This window comes from Notothenia rossii (assembly GCF_949606895.1).
Source record: "Notothenia rossii genome assembly, chromosome: 7".
Lineage (NCBI taxonomy): Eukaryota > Metazoa > Chordata > Actinopteri > Perciformes > Nototheniidae > Notothenia > Notothenia rossii.
In genome coordinates this window covers 54,838,492-54,861,604 of record NC_136905.1, presented here as the reverse complement: position 1 = coordinate 54,861,604, position 23,113 = coordinate 54,838,492, and the positions used below count along the sequence as shown (strand labels likewise).

Here is a 23,113-nt window from a genome sequence, read left to right as displayed (position 1 = left end):
GGATACGGGGAAGAAATGTTCCATATGTGTTTGAAAAAATAGGGAAAGCTATAAAGAAAGTGGAGACGTGGTCATACAACTGGGGTTTCAAGCTGTCAGCAAGCAAATCTTGCTTTATGAAATTTACGAATAAACGCAAGATGGAGACTGAGAAGCTTACATTATATGGAAAGCCGATGAGTGAGGTCAATGAATTTAAATATCTGGGGCTATGGTTAGATAGTAAATATACATGGAAAACTCATATTAAACATTTGGAAACAAAATCCAAAAAAGTGTTGAACCTATTAAGAGCAGTGGCTGGATGTGACTGGGGGGCAGACAAACAGGCATTAATCGACATCTATCGGGCAATTATGAGGACAACACTGGATTATGGGTGTTTAATATATGCAGCAGCAGCAAAAACGTCATTACTAAAAATTGATAGGTTACAATATAAAGCGTTACGGTTGTGTATAGGTGCCATTAAGACAACCCCTACTAATGCAATATTAGTTGAAGCAGGAGAGACTCCATTGGAGCTAAGAAGAGAGAAAATTGCTCTTGCTTATTGGGTCAGGTTAAAAGGAAGTGGGGAAGGAAATATCACAAACAAAATACTACAGGAGTGCTGGGAATATTCTAAATTTCAGGGGCGTGGGTTTGGATGGACAAATAAAGAAAAAATAAGGACATACGGCATGCATGAGTTAGAGTTTTCACCATCAAATCCATTCAGTAGTGTACCCCCATGGCTCTTTCCAATAGTAAATATAGATGTGAGTATAGTAGAAAAGAAAAGAGAGTGGCAAATAAATGAAGTAGGACTCAAAACAAGTTTGTACCTCAGGAATAATTATCACAATTACCTCAAAATATATACAGATGGTTCTAAAAACAAAGAAGAGTGTGTCGGAATTGGTATATATATCCCAGAATTTAAAGTGTCAATATCAAAAAGAGCATCAGACCAACTTTCAGTGTATACAGCAGAAATGCTGGCAGTAGTAATAGGATTACAGTGGGTGGAAGAGGTCAGACCAGACAGGGTGGTGATATGCACAGATTCATTATCCAGTTTACAAAGCATACAGTCAACAACAACTGCCAGAGAAGACATACTCATAGAAATCAATCACAGCCTGTTAAGACTTCACAGAAGCGGCATAGATCTGCAGTTCTGCTGGGTGCCTGCGCATGAGGGGGTGAAAGGGAACGAGTGTGCTGATAGATTAGCAAAAAGTGCACTACAAAAGGAAATCACATTACCAGTTCAACTTGGAAAAGGAGAAGGAAAAGCAGTTATTAAGAAGAAAGGGATGGAGATCTGGCAGAAAAGGTGGGAGAAAGACCAGAAAGGCAAAGAATACCATCAAGTGCAAAAGACAATTACAATTAATATTTATAAAGAAAGAAACAGAAGGGAGGAAGTAATGATAGCTAGGCTCAGACTAAATCACACTGCATTAAATGGTACGCTGTATGTCATGGGGAAAAGTGACAGTGACAAGTGTGGGAACTGTGGAGTTAGGGAAAATGTGGAACATATTTTATTACATTGTGTCACCTATAGAGTTGAAAGAGGGAAATTAAGGGATACAGTTTTAGAGGCAAAGAGGGAGTGGAATGTAGCGGGTATTCTGGGAACAGAAGGAGAAGGAGTAAGAGCTATCAGAAAAGCACTGTTCACCTTTTTGAGGGAAACTGGGATAGGGAAAAGAATTTAACAGTAGACCATGGATGATTTTTTTTTTTTTTTTTGTTTTGTTTTATTTATTTTATTTTATTTTATTTTATGGTTTTCTTTGTGATATGCTGGTTTATTAGAGGACTGACATGATGATACACACTCGTGTACAGTAGGTGGCGGTATGCAACCAAAAGCTGTTTGCGACCCGCCATTAAAAAAAAGAGAAGAAGGAGAAGAAGAAGACTCTCAAAGCAAAGAGGAAGAAGAAGACTGATTTATTCCCTCCAATAAATATAAGAGATTGCTCCAATAAATTCACTTTTACAAGAGGCCTGTGTGCTTTGTACGAGGTTGTAATCACAAAAGAGATCATACCACTTGCTCGTTCTATCGCTTCCCGTCTGATGAAAGGACCAGGAGTCGTCGGACCAAACATATCAGGTAATATACATGTTTTGCATGGAACATAGTCAAGTTAGCTACCTAGCTAGTAGCGAGCATGTTAGTTAGCATTATATTACATTACTTAGCCTTGTCATTTGTATTAGCCTTAACATGAAGTAAACCAAAATGTTAAACAGTAAGAGTAGTCATGATGGTAAGTATTTTGTGAAACATTTGAAGAGTAGCCTATCGCCCCTTCCACCAGGTGCTAAGGGGGCGGGAGGTAGGCTAACGCCACATTAGTATCAGCGATCTTTTCTACTTAATGCTATCTGCACAAATGGTTAACATTGACCATTAAAAGATCAGGCAGTTCAGGGAGAGTCGAAGGAAGGAAGGCAGGCAGCTTTGCATGACATTCTTCTGGACGTGTTTCATTGTGATGATAGTGAGAGTGAGTCAATCTGTTTGTTGGAAAGACAGTAGTTGAGTGATTACTGAGAGAAAATTATTAAAAGAGATAATTATTCAGTGTTGTTACTTTAAAAAGTGTTGTTACTGAACTTTTTCTCTTTTATTTTCTTTACCTCACCTGTAACTGCTGAGACCCTGAGGAACATGCACACTGGACTGACCTGCTCTAGCAACCTGATTTCCACTGTACGTAATAGTATTTGGTTATGGTATATTATTTATATACATCAAAGGCACAATGCACCCCTCAGAGACACACATGTATTGAGTGGGATATTTTGCATTGGTCATGTGAAATCATCTTTACATACTAGAAAACTGTAGGAGCGGCAACTTGTTTTGAAATTGAATTTTTAATATCCGATAATAAAGTTGATCTGTTTTCTTTATTCTTCTCTCTCCCCAGCTCCATCCATCACCATTCTCTGTTCCTGCTTGCTAATCAATATTCATATTTTTTTACACAATTACAAAGTCAATGTATTGTATGACATGAAGTTGTGCTTCATTCTGAGTCAATAATAAATTCATTCTGCCTTCAGCTGCAAAATTATTGTGGACTGCACCGACATCCATGTAGCTGCCCCCCCCCCCCCAGTAAGATGAACCAAGCAAAGTTGACATACTCAACATACAGCTGTACTCTTAAGTTTACATGAAGAATTTGTGAAATATTGGTAATAACAGGTTTAAATGATTATTAGTAATTCATTATATAATTTTCTCATCGTAGATGAGCAGACAGGGAGCAGATGAGAAAAGCAGAATATGCAGCTGCCATTTTCCACATGGAAAAGAGAACGGGCCAAGTGTATTTGAGTGGACAAAAGAGCAATCCCAAATACGAAAAATAAAATTATACAATTTACAGATATGTATACAAATAAATATATATCCTATATACACCATCATGTATAATGATGGTGTATGATGTATAAGGAAGTGTGGTAGATAACAAGTAAATATAGAGTTACATACAGATCCATGTTACAGCAAGAGATGGAATAACTAAGAAGCACACAGTATAATAATAATTACACGCAACAATTAAATAACTGCTCAGCATCTCCACCACAATCCGAATCTGCTGTGTCCTGTTTTCCTTCCCTCTGCATAACACCCCATCACACATACGAAACACAACGCAGAGTCCGAGGGTGTTAAGAGTATGTTTATTTAAATGTCCTCCTCTCTACTGGCCAACACAGGGAGCATATGCTGGGTGTAGAATTGTTCCAGGAGGAGGAGATTTCCATGCCATGCAGGGTCTTTGGGGATGGGGATGATGATCCCCTCCTTCGTGGTCCACAGTAGCAGAGACTCCGGTCTGTGATGTGCAGCTGTTATATAATATACAATACATTTTTTTGAAAAACATTTGATCAAAAAATAAGGATTTGGTCAGGATCTAGAGTCAGTGTGTAGTTTATTAATTAATCAATCAATGCTCTCTACATTAGGAAAACACATACCAGTGTACCAGAGGGAGTCACACACAGCTGTGCCTAGATAACCAAACAAATTGACAACAGGGATGCAAACTCATCAGGTATGAAAAAGGTGACAAGGATCCGAGCCCCCTGACCCCACAGAATATCGGCTTTAAAATGAGGAATAACAGAGGATTTTAGCAGTCAGAACAACTAAAGCAGCAGTGTTAATATTAACAGAAACGCCATAGAGTCACATCTAATAGAAATATATAAAAAGCATTTATTTTAATTGTGTAGCAGTCAGTTTATAATTTTGGCAGCACTGTTGATCATTTTGAAAATGTATTTTCATGCCTCTGTGCAAGGCTTAGTCTTTCTATCTTTATAGCCACTGGTGTAAAGTAACTAAGTTCATAAACTCAACAAGTACTATACTTGGGCACAATTTTGAGATACTTGTAATTACTTAAGTATTTCAATGTTTTGCTACTTTGTACTTCTACTCCACTACAGTTCAGAGGTAAATGGTGTACTTTTACTCCACTAAATGTATGTAATACCTTTAGTTACTTTACAGATGTGGATGAATGATGTGAAATATAATCAAGTGTTAAATCAGACTTTAGTTCCACCTGGAGTAAATCCACAAGCTACCCTGCACGTATACAAAGTCATTCAAACTAGCTGCACCTTTAACAGCTTTGATAATAATAATAATAATAATAACTTTTATTTATATAGCGCTTTTCAATAACCCAAAGTCGCTTACAAAAAAAATTAAAAGTACAGAAAGGGGGTGAACAGGCAGAAGACAACATATTGGACAAGAAAATTGAACATGAACATTACATGAACAGGCAAAGGACAACACAGGGGGGGAGCAAGCATAGGACAACGAGCAAAAGACAACATAATGGAAAAGAGGAAAGAAAAAGTTGATGAATGTATGAATAAGAGATGCAGCGTGGGGTGAATAAGAGATACAGCGTGGGGTGTGAGTGAAGTCAGTGGGTTGGGGGGTAGGGTAAGTTGAAGGCTTGGGAGAAGAGGTATGTTTTCAGCTGGGTTTTGAAGGTAGACAGTGTGGGAGAGTGGCGGACAGATTGGGGGAGGGAGTTCCAGAGGCGGGGTGCTGATCTGGAGAATGCTCTGTTGCCAAATGTTTTGAGTCTTGATGGTGGTACTGTGAGGGAGAGAGTGGAGGAGGATCGGAGGGCTCGGGGGGGGGTTGTAGGGGATGAGGAGGTCAGAGAGGTAGGGGGGGGCTAGGTGGTGAAGGGCTTTATAGGTGAGGAGGAGTGTTTTGAAGATGATGCGTTGTTTGATGGGGAGCCAGTGAAGAGAGCGGAGAACGGGAGTGATGTGTTCACGGGTCCGGGTGTGGGTGAGGAGGCGGGCAGCAGAGTTTTGTACCATTTGGAGTCTATGGAGGGAATGGGAGGAGATGCCAGTGAGGAGGGCGTTGCAATAGTCGAGGCGGGAGGTGATGAAGGCATGGATGAGGGATTCAGCAGCACGGGGGGGGAGGTAGTGTTTGATTTTGGCAATGCGGCGGAGGTGGAAGTAGGAGATCTTGATGATGGAGCTGACATGGGGGTCAAAGGAGAGGGTGGGGTCCAGGATAACGCCAAGATTGCGTGCCAGGGGGGAGGGGGTGATGGTCGAATTCTCAATGGTGAGTGAAATGGGTCCTGTTTTATTGAGGGTTGATCTGGTGCCTATGATGAGTAGCTCTGTTTTATCACTGTTGAGTTTAAGGAAATTGTGAGTCAGCCATGTTTTTATTGAAGAGATGCAGGTTTCGATATGGGTGAGGGGAGGGTTGTGAGGGGATTTGGTGGTGATGTAGATCTGGGTGTCATCGGCGTAACAGTGGAAATCAAGGTTGAGGTTGCGAATAATGTGACCAAGGGGGAAAAGATAGCAGATGAAGAGGAGGGGGCCGAGGACTGAGCCCTGGGGGACCCCCTGTGTGACTGGGGAGAGGGCGGATGTGTGGCCAGAGAGGGAGATGAATTGTTGCCTGTCGGTGAGGTAGGAGGTGAGCCAGTCGAGAGCGGAGCCCTCAACACCCTGTTGGCGCAGCCTTTGTAGGAGGATTGAGTGATTCACAGTGTCAAAGGCTGCGCTGAGGTCTAGTAGTAGCAGGATGTTGAGGGCACCGGAGTCTGCAGAGGAGAGGAGATCGTTGATTACTTTGACCAGGGCTGTTTCAGTGCTGTGGAGTGGGCGAAAACCAGACTGGAGGGGTTCATAGAGGTTGTTGGACTGGAGGTGGGTGTGGAGCTGGGTGGCGACAATACGCTCCAGTGTTTTGGAGAGGAATGGCAGGTTGGAGATGGGGCGGTAGTTGGAGAGGTTGGCTGGGTCAAGGGTGGGCTTTTTGAGGATGGGGGTGATGGAGGCAAGTTTGTAGATGGAGGGAACAAGACCAAGGGATAGAGATTGGTTGAAGAGGGTGGTGAGGTGGGGGATGAGGACAGGGAGGCAGGCCTTAGTTAGGGTCGTAGGGAGGGGGTCAAGAAAGCAGGTGGTTGTTTTGGATGAGGTGATGATGGCTAGGATGTGGGAGGAGTCAACAGGAGAGAAGGCAGTGAGGGGAGGGAAGGGCGGGTGGACTGGGAGAGGAGGGGGGGCGTGGGGGTTGGAGGAGATAGTGGTCATGGCAGTTAGGGAGCTGTTGATTTGTGAAACTTTGTTGTTGAAGGCGAGGAGGAAGGAGTTGCATAGGTCAGGGGAGGAGGGTGGATTGATGTCAGGTGGCTGGAGCAATTTATTGATGGTGGAAAACAGGATGCGGGGGTTCCGGTTGGTGCTGTCGATGAGGGTGGAGAAGTGGGCAGATTTGGCGGCTTGGAGAGCATCACGGTAGGAGGAGATGTGAACTTTATAGGCTTCGGCGTGGACGGTGAGGTGGGTTCGTTTGAACAATCTTTCAAGTTGACGGCCGGTCTGTTTCATGGTACGGAGTTCCGGGGTGTACCAGGGGGCGGGGTTGGTGAATGAAACAGAGGAGGTTTTCCAGGGGGCCAGAGAGTCGAGGGAGTCAGAGAGAATTGAGTTGAGTGTGGTGGCATAGTCGTCAGGGGAAGAGGGGGCAGAGTCGGGCGGGAAGGCAGAGGATATGAGCTGGGAGAGCGTGAGGGGGTTGACTGCCTTGATGTTGCGGTAGGAGATGGTGCGTTTTTTGGGGTTGTGGGGGGAGGGTAGAGGGGCGGAGAAGAGGATGCAGAGATGATCAGAGAGTGGGAAGGGGAGGGGCTGGGGGTTAGATAATGGTAGAAAGGAGGAGCAGACTAAGTCCAGAATGTGGCCTTTGGTATGGGTGGGGAAGTCAATGTGTTGGGTGAGGTGGAAGCAGTCAAGGAGGGAGAGGAAGTCAGATGTCAGGGGGGCATTGGGCTGATCCATGTGGATGTTGAAGTCGCCGGTAAGTAGGAGGTGGGAAGATAGAGAGGATGCAATGGTGAGTAGTTCAGACAGTTCAGAGAGGAAAGAGGGGTGTGGCTTCGGGGGACGGTAGATTAGAACAGTAGTGATAGAGTTGGGGAGGGAGAAAGCAAGGTGTTCAAAGGATGAGATAGGTGGGAGGTTGAGGTTCAGTTCAGTGATGTGTAGGGATTGTTTGTGGAGAACAGCGAGACCACCCCCGCGCCCGGAGAGGCGGGGTCTGGCAGTGAAACTGTAGTTGGAGGGAGTGGCTTGGTTGAGAGCGTAGAAGTCCAGGGGCTGTTGCCATGTTTCACAGAGGAGAAGCAGATCAATGTTATTGTCCAGTAGCAGTTCGTGTATAACAGGTGATTTGTTGGAGAGGGAGCGGCAGTTCAGGAGTGCGAGGGAGATGGATGGTGGAGCAGGGGAGGGGGTACAAAGGTTGTTGAGGTTGGCAGTGCGGTGGATGGGGATGGCGGGGGGGTGGGGGATAGTCCAGAGTGAGGGGATGGGTGAACCGTCAGGGAGGTGTCGGTTGCGGGGGAGGCCAGCGCCCCGGTGGATGTAGCGGCGTCGGCGGAGGATCCCAGCGGCGCTAGCTGCGGTGGCAGTAGCAGCAGGGAGACGATGGTTGTTGTTGAGGCTGTGGAGGTCAGCAGCAGTGTAGATGAGAGGGCGAGAGGTTGGTGGTGTAGTAGGCTGAAGCAGCGGGAGAGATAGTCCAAGCAGCAGATGAAAGGTAGCAGCAGATGAGAGTAGCCAAGGTAGTGTATTTGCAGTGGTTATTAACTGATTGGCTAGGAGTTGGTAGGCAGTGAGATATGTGAAAGCAGCAGTGGACCAGGTGTTGGAGTGAGTGATGCGTGTGGTGTTGGTTACCCCAGACCGTCCCTGCGGCACCATGTCTGGACCTAGCTACCCAACAGTAGACGAGCTGGTGGGGAGTGGAGGCTCCCCGCAAGAACGCCGGCTGGGCAGCCAGACAGAGTGAGTGTTGTTGTTGTTGATGTACGGCGCACAACAGGTCGGTCCAGGTTGGCACAATCACCATCACAAAACACACAGCGTACTCACCCGAGTCCAGAGCAGCGATCAACACACCCAGAGCCAGGAAAAACAATCCAGTGGTGTAATCAGGTAGTCCAATTGTGACGGGAGCCAGCTGTTAGCTTCGGTGGCTAACGTAGCATACAGACCGGGTAGTCAAGGTGATGGAGTGGCGACATCTGTTAGCTTTGATGGCTAACGTAGCATACAGTCCAGTAGTGAGGGAGCCTATGAATGGAAACGGAGCTGGAGAGATGCACAACAGAGTGAAGAGCAGCCTTGGATCGGCGAAAACCAGCATAGAGACCCGTAGACAAAACAAACAAACATCCAGAAACAGTCCGGGGGTAGAAGCGGCAGTCAACAGACAAGACGCCAGCGTTGCTCTAGCACCGGAGGGACAGACGTGACGTGACACGTGACAGATGTCACTTTAATGATCAATCATTATAAAACATATCATATTATTCTGAAATGGACCAATCTGCAAAATGACTACTTTTACTGTCGCTACTTTCACTATATTTTGATAATAATACTTTTCTACTTTTACTTGAGGAACATTTGGAATGCAGGACTTTTACTGTAACAGAGTATTCCTACACTCTGGTACTTCTACTTTTACTCAAGTACAAGAACTGAGTACTTCTACTTTTAATCAATTACAAGATATATACTTATACCACCTCTGTTTATAGCCTATGAAAAAAACGATTAGAAAACGAAGGCTAAAGCTAACGTTAGCAGATAGTGACAATGTATGCTAGTTGGCTAGCTCAACGATAATATTGCGACGGGAAAAAAAAACTTTTCAGTGCACATCACGCTCTGCCGCTCCGACAGGGAGCTCTACTGTGAACACCTGAACGGCCCGTTCTAACAGCTGTTCACCAGCGGTCCAGTCTGTGCCACAGTGACTCCGGACGCACAGTTAATATTAACGAACGCACCGTAGGTAATGTAGCTGCTGAAGCTAGACCATCATCGCCGAGCAGCAGAGGCTTATTATACATCATGAGCAGAGCCGACAGGCAGGAAGACTCGAGCACACAGCTCGCGTTTCATTATAATATATATTAAAAAAAGCTCGCGGCCGCACATTAATCCGGGTCCCAGACCCCCTCCCATACCCCAAAAATATTTTTATTGCAGATCTACAGGAATCACAAAAACGACCTATTTTGGATTCAAAACGGAGAATTTCGCCGAAAGGTGACAAGTTTGCATCCCTGGACAAGATAACCAAAATCCTTGAATCTACACACAGCAAATAAACTCAAATGACACAACGAGATGTAAAAAGGAGATCACACATATCGTCGATATAGAACTGGCCGCTTCAATCTGAAGAGCAACTAAAACAAAACACGGGAGTGTATCTTGTTCTTGTGAACACTAATGTTATCCACAGAAATCACAAAGTTCTTAAGGAGAAAACTAGTTGCTAAAACAAAACACGTTAGTGTACCTTGTTAGCTAGCTGACATTAACCTTAAACATTGCACTCATATTACTCACTGAAACCTTGTAAAGCCGGTCCCGCATGCTGGCTCTTACAGAACCGCTCCCTTTCGTGTATGTACAGCTCTCAACATGCCCAGACTTGTAGTGATTTTCACCTCGTTTTATACTTTTTCGCCTCATTCTGAAAGAAACAGGTGAAATTTACTGACGTGACAGCCATCTTTGTGATGGTGACGCGTATTGTGCGAGACCAGAGACCTGTAGTTCACTGAGCGGTTTCACACAAAAAAAATTGTAACTTCACAGTTTTACGACACATTTTTATTTTTTTGACTTGCAAAATGTTCTTTTAATTTGACAAACATCATATGTGTCATTCGTGGCACAATTCAAACGGGATCGAAAGATGATTTTTCTCTCTCCATTGACGTCAATGTATAATTTTCCGCTTCCGGGGTCCCATGGGTCGGAAGTAGATGGGCGGGACTTCGCCTCTCTATTAATATTTTATTGTATAATCGGTACAGGAAATTACATCATTCAGAGCACCACCTATTGGCCAAAGACGCTGCCACCGGCATTGCGATCCATCCTCTGACAAAGTAAGTTGGGTCACTAAAGTCTGATACATGTTTTGCTTAGATTTAATAATTGGGGCTTTTTTTAAGCCTTTACTCGCATGGTTCATCATACATACTGAACTGTTCTAAGTCTGAGAAATACTTTCGCCATAATCAGCAAAGCAACATTAATGTGAAATTATTCTTGCGGGCGGCTAGCTAGCTAGCTCACGTTCAAAATAAGCTTTAACTAGTTTAGCTACATTTATATCAGCTCATAAGTGGTGTGTGAAAAATATTTGTCTTAATTACGGCTACATACGTCGGTGTTAAAGTGTGAGTTATACGTTATCTTAATCGCTTTTGTTTTACACATGACAGTACTAACGCTGGCCGGCATTTTAATATGTGTTTGGGGGGGAGGGGCATTGTCCACGTCCATGTGCTTTTTACGCGTATGAAACAGGAAACACGTAAATGAACTCAGTCTGTCTAAAGTAGTTAAACCGTCACAATGTGCATTTAAAAAAAGCTAGTTTCAATACATAATTCACTTTTTCTGTTCTCTCCTGCAGCTCCTGTACCCACACCACAAACCCATACACTGATCCACACCATCATAAAACCAACGGCACTTTTAAGAGCCAAACTCAACCTATCTCCCTATCTCCCTATCTAGCTCTCTTATATCTATTTCTTTATTCACCCTTCTATCTATGCTGTGTACTTCTCTACTTTCCTGTGTTTGTAAGTCTGTCTGTTTGTTTGTAATCCCGTGTTAATCATGCCAGGTGGGTCTACAAAAAAGACATATCCCTTCTGTCAGAATATTTTATTTTTTGCACAGACAATCTGTGGACATTGCCTTAAGGAGCAGCCAAAAAAGCCACGCCTTGAGAAGAAGCTCAAGAGGTTTGATGAGAAGCGAGGGGGTTGGGTGTCAGGGCGGAAGAAGAACCACAACATTGCTTCCATCAAGGATGAAGCCATTGTCTTGGTATGTACACTTTTTACTGTATGTTAAGGCCCGGACACACCAAGCTGACACCAAAGAACTGACACAGACGGACCCTGACTGTTTGCCAATATATTCGGCCAGGATCAAGTTGAATGTTGTTTTTATATACATTTATTTCTTAATGATGTTTGTATCTTATTAACCAATATACACTTTGATATCAATTTCAAATATAGATATTATTGCAAAGGTATTATTTAATATTCTCTTTTCTTTAAATTTTGAAACTACTCTTATCTTAACTTTCACAGCCAAGGGACACTATTTTAATTTAACTACACATTTAAATAAACAGAGCTCTTCCTTCACTTCCATGTTGTGTTCCATTCTTGCTTATGTACACACTTTTAGACCTTAAAGGTAGGGTATGTAAGTTTGACAAACCGGCTCGAGATCGCTAGAATTTGAAAATACAGAACTGGAGAAAATCTGCCACTTCCTTATAGAGCCCCTCCTCCAACACACACGAAAGCGCACATGACCAATGAGGGCACAAGATAAGTTTGTGCACAGATGGAAGGCTGACAGGCAGGTAGGCCATCCAGTTACTTTAGCCGGGCCGGCTCAGATGATTGGTCGTGCTTTTTACAGTATTACGGCTTCCACAGATGAATTTTTTTTTATGGATTTTTTTTCAAAGCACTTAAGATATTCATTGCTATCGGGATGTTAGGAGCATTCCATGGAATATAACAAAAAGTGTATCTCGAGGTGGTTTTTCAAACTTACCTACCCAACCTTTAATAAGACTACATAATTGTATGTTACTACTCTATATTACTCTTACGACTGCAGCCACAACATATGGGAACGTTTTACATCGTAGCACGCAATTTCAATTTCAACAGTGTCAAGCTATGCTTGGATTGTGTTACATTTTTAATTATGCAATAGTCATTGTAAGTGTTAACTGTTAATTGTTGAGTGGTCACACATTTGTATTTTATTGTACTTTAACTTTAAGATTATCAGGGTTTGAACTGGGACTCAGGATACTGATTTAATTTGTATTTTGTGTTTCTGCTTCTACTGTGTAACCCTTCCTGGTAAATATATGATTCTGCAAAAGCTTAACTCAGCATCTAGGTTTATGAATGGCATACAACTAGATGCTGTCATCAGTAATGTTATAGTTGTAGTTATATAGTTGTTGTTGTTGTTGATGATTCCTTTCCATTTCTTTAAACAGTAAATATATTATTTTGTCATTACAGCTTGAGAAACTCCATGCCATTGGCTTTAAACCAGTGCTGCTTCTTGGCAAGGAGACCAGGAAGAAGGACGTCAAATGTGAAATCCTAACCCCTCGCTGCACACTGACCGCCTATGCCCAGGATTACCTTGACAAGATAGGCACTTTTTATGAGTACCTTCGTGAAGGTGAGATGCTTGCACTATATCTTCACAGTTCACAGTATTGTGTACACAAAACGTTTGTATCAATGGAGAGCTTAGCATTTCCTTATAACCAACACAGTTATATGGAATGAGTTTGGATCAACTCATTTAATAAAGTCAGTTAAGTTAACAACAACTTACAGCGACTGTTTTCAATCCATCCAAATCTTGTGGGACAACAACTTGATCCAGTATTTATCATTTGATACAGCCAGAAAGCAGTCATTCGAGCCATTTATTTGGGTTTGGCAAACTATATTTTTGCGAGACAACTAACACACATCCTTTCTACCTGTTAACTGTCACTATTTTTAGCTGCAAAGTATTACAAAAGTTGAAAGTAATTGCAAAATATTTAGGATTATGGACAACGTTTGACTGTTTATTATTTTAGCAAACTACATACAATAAATACATTTTTAAACACTGAGTATGTAGCCTAATGAGACATGGCTTACTCTGCAGAGGGCACTTGTGGACATTTAACTGTTATTTATCAGGAAATAGTTAGGCAAGTTTACGTGAATTTGAAAAACCATTTTGGGGTATTGTGCTACCACTTGCGCATTCATTGTATACAAATTGAAAGTTGTAAAGTTGTTAATGTCAAGGTAGTTAGGTTTGATGACTGAAATGTATGTTTAGGCTTGAGCCATCCCTTAAGCGATTTCCTTTTAGCAAACCGTTCCTAAACTGTTTCCTTTATCAACGCCCAAAAGGGAGAAATATTTTGAGGTTAATGGTAAGAGCACAATACATGAAGACGATCCCAGTTGACCACATATTCAGTTTGGTAGTTCTGTATTAAGGTCATGTTTCTCGGGTTGTAAACAAAAGCAGTTATCCAGTGCATCCAGAGGTCCCTTTACATTACATTTATGTTTTTATCCAAAGCGACTTGCTACTTATTTGATTGCACTTATGCAAAACACGTTTGCGTCAGTCTCATAAATTCTGAACAAAATGTGTGGATGTAAATAATGTAAGGGAACATACATGCACACGTCTATATGTTGTCTACCGACAAATTGACATGTCACATCACATGTAGAATGTAGACACAAATCGGAAGAATAATATCGCAAAAACAAAACCATAAATGGTTGACTGGATAAATACCACTATTTATCTGCTATTAACTTTGACTCCACACAGTCCTATGACATGACGAGTATATTTTTGACCCTGTCTGGAAACATACCTTAAGGACGCTGTATTTCTTATTTCTAGATATATGAGTTAACCTCTTTGTCTTAAGCAAGTCAAGACCAACATTTGTTTAACTTGCACAGGTTGGACACAGGACTCCACTGGCCAGGGGGTTGCGGAAGATCCTGAGGAAGAGACAGTCACGCTGAATCTCACACCCTGTGACCCATCTGAACCAGAAAACAACTGGCAGGAGGCAGGGACCACAGAGAGCCAGGTGCCAGAGACAACCACCGTGCAGGTGGAGGTGCTGAAGACCCCCCCCCCCCCCCCCCGTGAAGCAGTGCACCATCATAGAGGTGGGGCAGGAGGAGCAGCCCCAGCGGGATGATGTGAGACAGGCTACCACCACGGAGGGGCCAGGTAATAAAATAGATATATAGAATCGGAGGGATGAAACCCTCTTTAATGGTCACACATGCAGAGCACACAGCACACACAGTGACATTTGTTCTCTGAGATTTGCAGCTTTTATATTTATAAAAGTCAAGAGTGTTTTCCAATATTTTCCTAAAAAATTATTCTAGGTAACTTGTTGACAAGTCATGCTTCTACAATATCTCAAAACACCTAATTGCACTTCTTGCATTTTTGGGAATAATGATTGTTCCAATAGGTAAATAATAATAACAACAATAGCTTAATCTAAATAACAATTTCACCTACAACTTCATAAATATGAAAGGAAAATGGGATACTTGGGTATGTGTATATCCTTAGGTACTCGGATATAAATAAATATTAAACGTTTAGAAAAATACATTCTTTCATTCCTGAACAGACATGTGGTTACTATATGGTTATACCTTTTTCACACAAAAATGCAAAGCAACAGTTACATTTGATAAATCACAAAATAAAACTCCTATGTGATTTGGTTTACACACAGAAAGGGTCTTACATTGTAGCGTTGGGCAGTAGGTCGATTACATCAAAATGATTTGGCTCATGTCCATATATTGTACGAGAGGTTGATATCATTAATATTGTGGTCTACCTAAAGCAATCCCTGACCATAGGGGTAAACTTCGAAGCAACTCATGCAACAACGTCATGCAGCATATTTAAACTTTATACTCAAGAACTGCATTTAGATACGACACTGTCCCATAATGAACATACGGGGAATAAACTTAGGTTTTTGAATCAAAGTTAAATTCATTTAACGTTACAGCACAACATGTTAATATTTATCAAACTATTCCTTACACATAAAGTATGGAGTCAATTATATAGGCAAGACAACAAAACACCTAGACTTCATAGATCAACCTCAATTAAATCGCAATAACAAAAAAATATCTGTACCTAACACCTATTGCATCATGTGATGCTGCATTTGTGGGATGTATTTTGAAACTTGAGTTTAAGCTTAACTTGGTGTATGGATGTATATAGTAATATTTCTTCTTCAACCCACAGCTGTCAGGACAGGGTCCGTGAGGGACACAGTACTTGGTCCTAGACGCAAAAAGAAAAAGCCAGGTATATTAACAGTATTAAGTATTTTGACTGATTATAAACATTTGCATGAGACGAATTGATTGGTATTCTAATAAATCTATCGACATGTACTTTAGCAAAGTGCATGTAAATGCAGTGATTGATTCTTCTTCAGTGAGTTAACAATGCTATATTGTGACTAATAATTATAACTGATACATTATCCAAAAATCCAAAGGGCTTTAATTGTCTAATTAGACTAAAATACATACAGTCATAGTTGATAAGGTGGTGATGAGAATGCTAGGCAGTAAAGGAAGCAGCAGTGCAGTATTTTCTTTGGTCATCTCAGGCTCAGCAGTGGTATGGCCATTCAAACAAGAATCCCATGTTAGGACTGAGAGCAGCTTGGTTCCATTTCAATGATGTATACAGTAACTTTTGACCAGTGATAACAGTGTGGTCACTTTTCATCGTGCAAGTCTGGTTGCTACTTAAGTGTTCATAGTTGTATTTATTTGATTTCTAATATGACTAATACTGTATGTGGAACCTGCTTTGTTGTTCACAGATTGCTCCTACCACACTCGCCTAGAAACTTTCCCCATCAGGAGTGTAATAGAAGAAAGAATGAGAAAGGTTAGACGGGAATAAAAGTAATGCATAGGGTGTGCTTTATGATTTACAAACTTCCAACACAATTGTTTGCTAAATAGCTAATATGCGTTTGGTCTTTCCGAAATTAGAGATTTATTTTCTTCTCTTGATAGGGAAAAGCATAAATGTTGGTGGAGTGGGAGCCCTGTCCAGTAGGGTATATATCTTCCAGTTACTTGGCTTCATGCCATCTGATGTAGTCCCATGTTGGAGAACAAACACATGATATTTAACAAATGCAAAACATCCAAATCTACCATCAGTCCTCTTATATATTTCACTGCTGTTATTCTGAAGCAGCTGAAGTAGTGTAGGAACAAATGATTGTTTAACTTCATTGTTGTTAATGTATGTGTTTTTGTTTGTTTTTATTGTTTGTTAGAACATTTGTTTTCATTTCTATGTTCACTTTTTCTAAATGGTAAATGAAACATTTACTTATATAAATTGAGTTATAAGATGTTTGCTTCACACATGGTTTATGCTTTTCGGAAAGACGAAACCAGTAACTGAAACTAACATTATTCCATTCTGTTTTCAGTGGCAAGGAGTGGGCTCGTTCCTGGCAGCCGAAGAATTCTCCGGGATAATGCATAAAAATAAAATCTGTTATTTGAACACCAGTTTTGTTTTTGCACGTTTGTTCTCTTGTTTATATGCTCCATTTGAGTCATATTTAATATGTTTCTATTAGAAATAAGATGAAAACCTCCACCAAAATGCATTTGACTTTTTAGGAAATTACAGTTGAAATACTACATGATTTCATTGTCAGTGATAGGAACACCATAACCTATTTTAAGCATATTCATGTGTGAAATCTGGTACTTTGCCATCCACTGCCTTATCTAATTTGTTTAACTTCCGAAGTATAACGCTTTGGAGGTAGGCTTGCATATAAAGCGTCTTTGGGTTTCAGAAAAGCGCTCTAAAAATAAAATGTATTATTATTATATCATTTAATTATAGGCCTAATTAAAATGATCCTGATCTGGATCACTGGTTTTTCTACTACATTTGAAAGCTTTTGGGGACAAATGCTTGAGATATTAAAATGGTAGTGATTACTTTGAATTTTCTTTTTCACTTATTGAAAACCACAACTCGAGTATCAGGATGGTCTTTATCTGGAGAGTTATCCACATCTCATCACCACGTTGTCACGGCGACCCTTTGTCACGTCACAGATACGGTACCCAAACTCAGATCGCCACCCAAACGATACTGCCGTTGCTAAGGAGGCAACAGTGCAAATGTATATTTTATATTTTTTTAAACACAGGGTTTGGTTTCGGATCACGCCCGATTGACGGATTTCTGAAAGGGAATGGAGCCTATACGGCCGTCAACGCAAGACAAGTCGAACGAGTCCACGCACACACGCCGGAAGAACTACAAATATGTCAGCTCTGTGTACTTCGTAACGATTGTTGGGCACGTATCTAATGGGAATTGTAGTTTGTAGCACTGCTCTCATATCATTTCAATGGGTTAACTTTCTATTCTTCTGTGTTTTTGTATGTTTTGAGCTGAGGTGCCAACTCAACATACAATTTTGATGAAATGAATGAAATTTGGTGATGATTCATGGTTTTTGTGTTGATGTAATAGCAGTTAAAACAGGACCGGTCAAATTTGAACGCGAACACCAAAGTAAGGGGGTGAAACGAATACAATAGGAGGGTTTTAATGTAACCATTGCTTATGACATTGATGATATTTTAAATCAAAAAACATATTCCCTAAAATGTGGAAGCTCTGGATGCCATACAAATGAATAGTTGATATTTTTTTAGGGCCACAACTTTGGCACTAGAGCACCTAGTGTTATCAAACGCATTTCAATGGTGAAACTATCCAAACATATTGCATATGACAACATTTTCCACTACAATGAAAGGCGTGTAAGCCAAAAAAACCTTATTCTGGTTCCATCATGGGTAACCCATCCTCTCCACCTGCAGCTGGACAGACAGATAACCACCCCCCCCCCCCCCCCACCTGGACAGACAGGAGCTCCTTCTCCAACAGACTGCTGCAGCTCCGCTGTCACAGGAACCGATACAGGAAAACATTCCTGCCCACTGCAATAACTCTGTACACAACACGTTCTCACTCCCAACCGGTCACATGTTGACGGACGGTCAACTCCTTGCAGTATAAATACTAATTCGGCTGACTTTTATATTTGATCCAATCGGTATATTGGTATATTTACACCATAACGGTGCACAGCTGATAGAAAGGGACACCTAATGGTTAAAGCACGTTATTGAAATGTATTATTTTTATTATTAGATATTAATAGGAGACACAGACAGACAAACAAATAAGGCTTTATTTAAACATTAAAGAATACTTTAGGTTAAGGTCTTATTTTGAATAAGAAAAAAGCTTTGGGGGTATAAATATTAAGCCTGACAAAGTACTAATATATTGCTTTCTTGCAATGCTAACTACTGTATGTTTAAGCACTTATTTTAACTGATATTATACATATGTATTATACTCTTATAAGATGTATGTAGATAGTATAAGAAATGCGCAGAATATGACAGTTTAATGGTGGAGGTATACGCACATATTGATAGATATCTTGTAATGCACTGTTGAGGAACCTGCGACCCAAGTTGTTCATCTCCGACCTTGTCAGGTATTGAACATTCAATAAATAAAGAACACAGAATTATTAAATATAAAACACAGAATTTGTGTGATTATACTAAATGATTTACAAATAAACACCACTGCATATTTACAACTGTTACACATGCTGATGTAACGCAAATGTTTCCAACTTGGGATCAATAAAGTATATCTTATCTAAAGATGATCGATGGCTACTGCCATATTTGCAAAATTTGCCTCTGAACCTTGACAAGTGCATGTTTCAGGCTTATCAATTTACAACAGGAGGGGTCACAGACATAAGAAGAGCTTTATTATTTATATTATATTATATATATATATATGTATTATTTTATTATTTATTAATGCTGCCCATTATGGGCACAAGCAATTTTCCCCCATTTATTAATTATATGTTTTAAATGTGAGTGTTTCCTATCCCCTAAACCTCCAGGGATGTACACAGTTTAATACTGGCAACTTCTTATTATGGGAAATATGAAAACGTCTTTTAAAACTACAATTCCCAGCAGAGACGTGCCATAGAACATGTTGCGAAACACACATGGGTGCCCACACTTTTTTGGCTGGTGAGCTACTTTTGAAATGACCAGCTAACCGAGGTCTACCAACCAAAAATAAAATCCCAAATTGCAAGGGTTGCTTAATAACACGTTTTATTTTTACATGGGATAACTACAATAGGGCTGCAACAAACGACTAATTTGATTATCGATTAATCTATAGATTAATGAAACGATTAATCGACTATTCGGACTACTGCTGTGTGCCTTGCACAATTTCTCAAACGCTCTTATTTAGCCATCAACTTTTAGATTTAGTTTGAGGTTGTTTTAGGCATGTGGAAACTAACAATGAAGACAATAAAGATGAATACTTGATTCAAAAATACATATATTATTAAATTAACTGAACAAATTGTGAACAAAATTAACATTGCTTTTTATTTGAATTAAATAAATAATATTTCACATCAAAAGAAACAACAATGTTTTAACAAATCGTATTAAATAATGTGATGACAGAACTGTAAACAGAATAGCTGAAACTTTAACAAAAATAAATAACTCAGTTACTAAGTCTAATCATTAACCCATGTTTGTATAATGTAGTTAACTCCGTGTGTTGCTGCTAGCATACATAACACCTGACGTGGAAACGTTACTCGTGGATGGGGCTACAGAGCTACTAGAAAGACAGTCGAACCCGGTGCATTCCTCCGTCTGAATGTGGTGCACTTTTGCTAAATGTTTAGACAAATTGCTCGTGTTACCGCCCTTACATGCTAAACACTTTTGGTGACGAGCATTGTCCACCTCAAGACGGGTAACATGTAACCACACCTTGGAGCGCTTCTCTCCACCATCTCCTCCGTGTGTTGCTGCATGTAGCAGCTGCGTGTGTGTAAACTGCCCCGCCCCCTTGCAAACAGACGGGGGAGAGAGAGATCTCTTCTGGATTGGAAAGATAGAAAATACACCGACCATAGACGCATTTGTTTGTCTTTTTGCATGTTAGAAACGAGTTGGCGACACTAAGACTAAGAGATAATGTTTGTGTAGCAATAATACATGACCTTTCTCTTTCTCAACTCGCTACTCGGAGGGAAGTCGCTGTCATATGCCTTGTGAACACTCCGATAATGCCTCTCCACGTTACCTTTCTTTGGCAGAGCGACGCTTGCTTTACAAATAAGGCAAATAACCTTTGAATGTGACATCACAAAAAAAGATTCTCCCTCCCATTCTGTGTGGAAGTGGTATGTCTTTAGCTTTTTGCTCGTTCCCGCACTCATTTTGTTGTTTGTCTCTCCCGGCACTTGACTGATTTTGTATCGCTTTGCATTCTGGGTTAACAGACTGGAAAGCAATAGGTCGCTTTTTCTGTCAATCAAGTAAACTCCTGAATTAAGTGGCAGGGAGGCCAAGGGAGGAGGAATCAAAAGCTGTTTTGTCTATTTTAACGGAGCTGGATTTTTTTTTTTTATGAATGACTCGCGATCTACCAGCATTGCCCCCGCGGTCGACCGGTCGACCGCGGTCGACGTACTGGGCACCTCTGATAGAGTAATAAAACATGTTTAAGCTAATTTCTCCACAATGTTTGTAGCCATTTAGTACCCACACATGAAAGAATAAAAACAGAGGTATAGTTGAACAGTAATCACGCAGCACATATATTTACTGCAATGAAAACACACACATTTGCCCTAAGCATGTGTAACGCACCCTCTTCTTTTATGAGGGAAACATTCCAGAGTTTTGGAGCTATCCCCAAACAAGGATGTCCCCTGCTCACATCCCTTTCTAAACACAAAGACTTCACCTCAATATATTGGGGAGGAAAAATATACTTTGTCCCTTCAAATGTAACACACATGAATATATATAAAGTGACATTAAAATGAATATACCAGATTGAACTTTCCTGCCATAACACGTTACTTTAATACTTCAAATAATTCAAATAATACTTCAACAACTACTGTCACAAACTGGATGAATGTTAAGTATTTGGTTGGAGGAGGATGAAAGCGTAATTAAGGAGCACTATGGAGTGACTTTGATGGTTATTGGACTCAGGATTAATTCATTTGGATTCCCGCTGTATAAGGAAATGAATGGACAGCGCAAGTGGAAATAATTCACAAAGGGATTAAACTGTTTAAAACACATGCTCAAAGTAAGCCGGATTTTGCCGATGTTTATGTGGATTCAAAAGTCGTAAATAATCTACAAAATGGAAGAGACCGATCTGATCGGAGCAACTGTGACAAATAATCCAATTGAAACCGGCATGGACAATGACTATGTTTTTAAAAATGCGCTTTTCCAGACAAGTCTGGTTTGGACACTTTACGGGCAGAAGAAACATTTCTATTAAAGAAACAATTATACTTTTCTGTCTTTTTATGCCTTTAATAGCTACTAACTTGAATTTGTATTCAAATTAATTAATCAATTATTTTTTATATTTTATTGTAATGTAGGGACAATTATATGTAAAAAAAAAAAAGTCTAAATATGATATTTGGCCTCAAATCCTCTGAGACTTGGCACCCCCCCTGCGATCTTTGGCGTGCCTCCCAGGTTGGGAACCACTGATGTAGCCAGTCACCCTCTGTGAGGCAGAGTCAGACCCACATTTGCGCAGTGTTGCGTTCACAATACATACATAAAAAAAGAAAATTCCTCAGGCCAGCAGGCCACTTAACAGGCCAGACCATCGGGAAACCTCCCGGTGCTCCCGATGGCCATTCCGGGCCTGCCCAGGAAGAATCCAAGGCTTTCCACACTCCCAATACCAGCAAGGCCTCTCTACCCACCCTGGATCAACTGTTTCCCACTGCCGCCTTAACCAACATCCACTCCCAGCTCCCCTTTTATAATAAACAAATGTTACTTTCACCAGCTGATTCCGAGTCTGATTCTGGGTCCCCTCCAGTACATGTTACACCGACAGTTACTTGTACTAGCTGCTGGTCGCATTTAAAAATAAAAAAAAAGACTTCTGATAAATCGGAACGATAAAGCACGTTATCATACTCTAAAATAATAACATTCTGGCAACATAAAAAAATCTAAATAGTAGGGCCGAATAGTAGGGCATAATGTTCTAACCATTTCATAAAAAAACATCTTAAGAAGGTTATCAAAAACATCTTAAGAAAGTTATTACCAAACAATTTAAGAATGTTCTTAGATTATCCTGCCTTTCAGAAGAACATTCTGGGAACCGAAATAAAACGTCCAGCTGAAAACGTTTTAAGAATAGTAGGGCATAATGTTCCAACAATGTTATTCTGTTAACCAAAAGAAAACTTTCCACTGAAAACATTCCTAGAACAGTGAATGGTAACATTCTTAGAATGTTTTTAGGACCAAACATTTCTAGCTGGGGATCTTATACAGTTGTATTTTTCCGGAGCTGTTTCCTCAGGGAAATACTTGTTAAAGTGTTCCAGGAGGGCTTGCAGGTGTGTAGTGATCGACTTCTTCACAGAGTTAACACTAAGATAATTTTTCTCTATAAATTCCTCCAGCTCAGGAAACATAGGCCTATCAATCCTGCCCATTTCAACTTGCACAGTCCAGCGATCCACTTACCTCTTGAATGCACAGATTTTATCATTCAGGGACATGATGCTTGTGTTTTCACCTTGCAATGACATGTTAAGTCTGTTCAGTCTGTCAAATATGCAAGGCAAATATGCCAGCCTTGTTAACCAGTCAGGGTCAGTCAGGTGGTCATCGAGCTGGGACCCATGCTACCC

At 40.8% G+C, this 23,113-nt stretch overlaps 2 protein-coding genes across 7 annotated transcripts; one reads left to right on the top strand and one right to left on the bottom strand.

Moving 5' to 3' along the window:
- Positions 1-3,683: 3,683 nt before the first annotated feature.
- On the bottom strand, positions 3,684-10,400 carry LOC307047643 (uncharacterized protein). Of its 2 annotated transcripts, none has more exons than XM_079694707.1 (2): positions 9,961-10,400; positions 3,684-8,688 (listed from the first exon to the last, which is right to left on the bottom strand). In XM_079694707.1, the coding sequence occupies exon 2, from the start codon at positions 8,296-8,298 to the stop codon at positions 4,741-4,743; it is 3,558 nt and encodes a 1,185-aa protein (XP_079550833.1). In that variant the 5' UTR covers positions 8,299-8,688; positions 9,961-10,400; the 3' UTR covers positions 3,684-4,740. The 2 variants fall into 2 exon arrangements, with proteins under 2 accessions (XP_079550833.1, XP_079550834.1); XM_079694708.1 differs by having other exon boundaries at positions 3,684-8,670.
- A 5-nt stretch (positions 10,401-10,405) lies between these two features.
- Positions 10,406-16,814, top strand: LOC307047645 (uncharacterized protein). 5 transcript variants are annotated; one of them, XM_079694716.1, is made up of 8 exons: positions 10,406-10,508; positions 11,042-11,463; positions 12,699-12,864; positions 14,175-14,454; positions 15,514-15,576; positions 16,106-16,173; positions 16,305-16,348; positions 16,733-16,814. In XM_079694716.1, exons 2-4 carry the CDS (start codon positions 11,251-11,253, stop codon positions 14,420-14,422), a joined length of 627 nt encoding a protein of 208 aa, XP_079550842.1. In that variant the 5' UTR covers positions 10,406-10,508; positions 11,042-11,250; the 3' UTR covers positions 14,423-14,454; positions 15,514-15,576; positions 16,106-16,173; positions 16,305-16,348; positions 16,733-16,814. The 5 variants fall into 5 exon arrangements, with proteins under 5 accessions (XP_079550842.1, XP_079550840.1, XP_079550841.1 ...); XM_079694714.1 differs by lacking the exon at positions 16,305-16,348; XM_079694715.1 differs by having other exon boundaries at positions 16,305-16,814.
- The last annotated feature ends 6,299 nt before the right edge of the window (positions 16,815-23,113 follow it).

Excerpts from the sequence above, each read along its gene's own strand:
- LOC307047643 (XM_079694707.1), bottom strand. The coding sequence starts at position 8,298 with ATGGTGCCGCAGGGACGGTCTGGGGTAACCAACACCACACGCATCACT.
- LOC307047645 (XM_079694714.1), top strand. The coding sequence starts at position 11,251 with ATGCCAGGTGGGTCTACAAAAAAGACATATCCCTTCTGTCAGAATATT. Across the intron at positions 11,464-12,698 it reads AGGATGAAGCCATTGTCTTG|CTTGAGAAACTCCATGCCAT; the intron begins GTATGTACACTT and ends TTGTCATTACAG. Across the intron at positions 12,865-14,174 it reads TTATGAGTACCTTCGTGAAG|GTTGGACACAGGACTCCACT; the intron begins GTGAGATGCTTG and ends TAACTTGCACAG.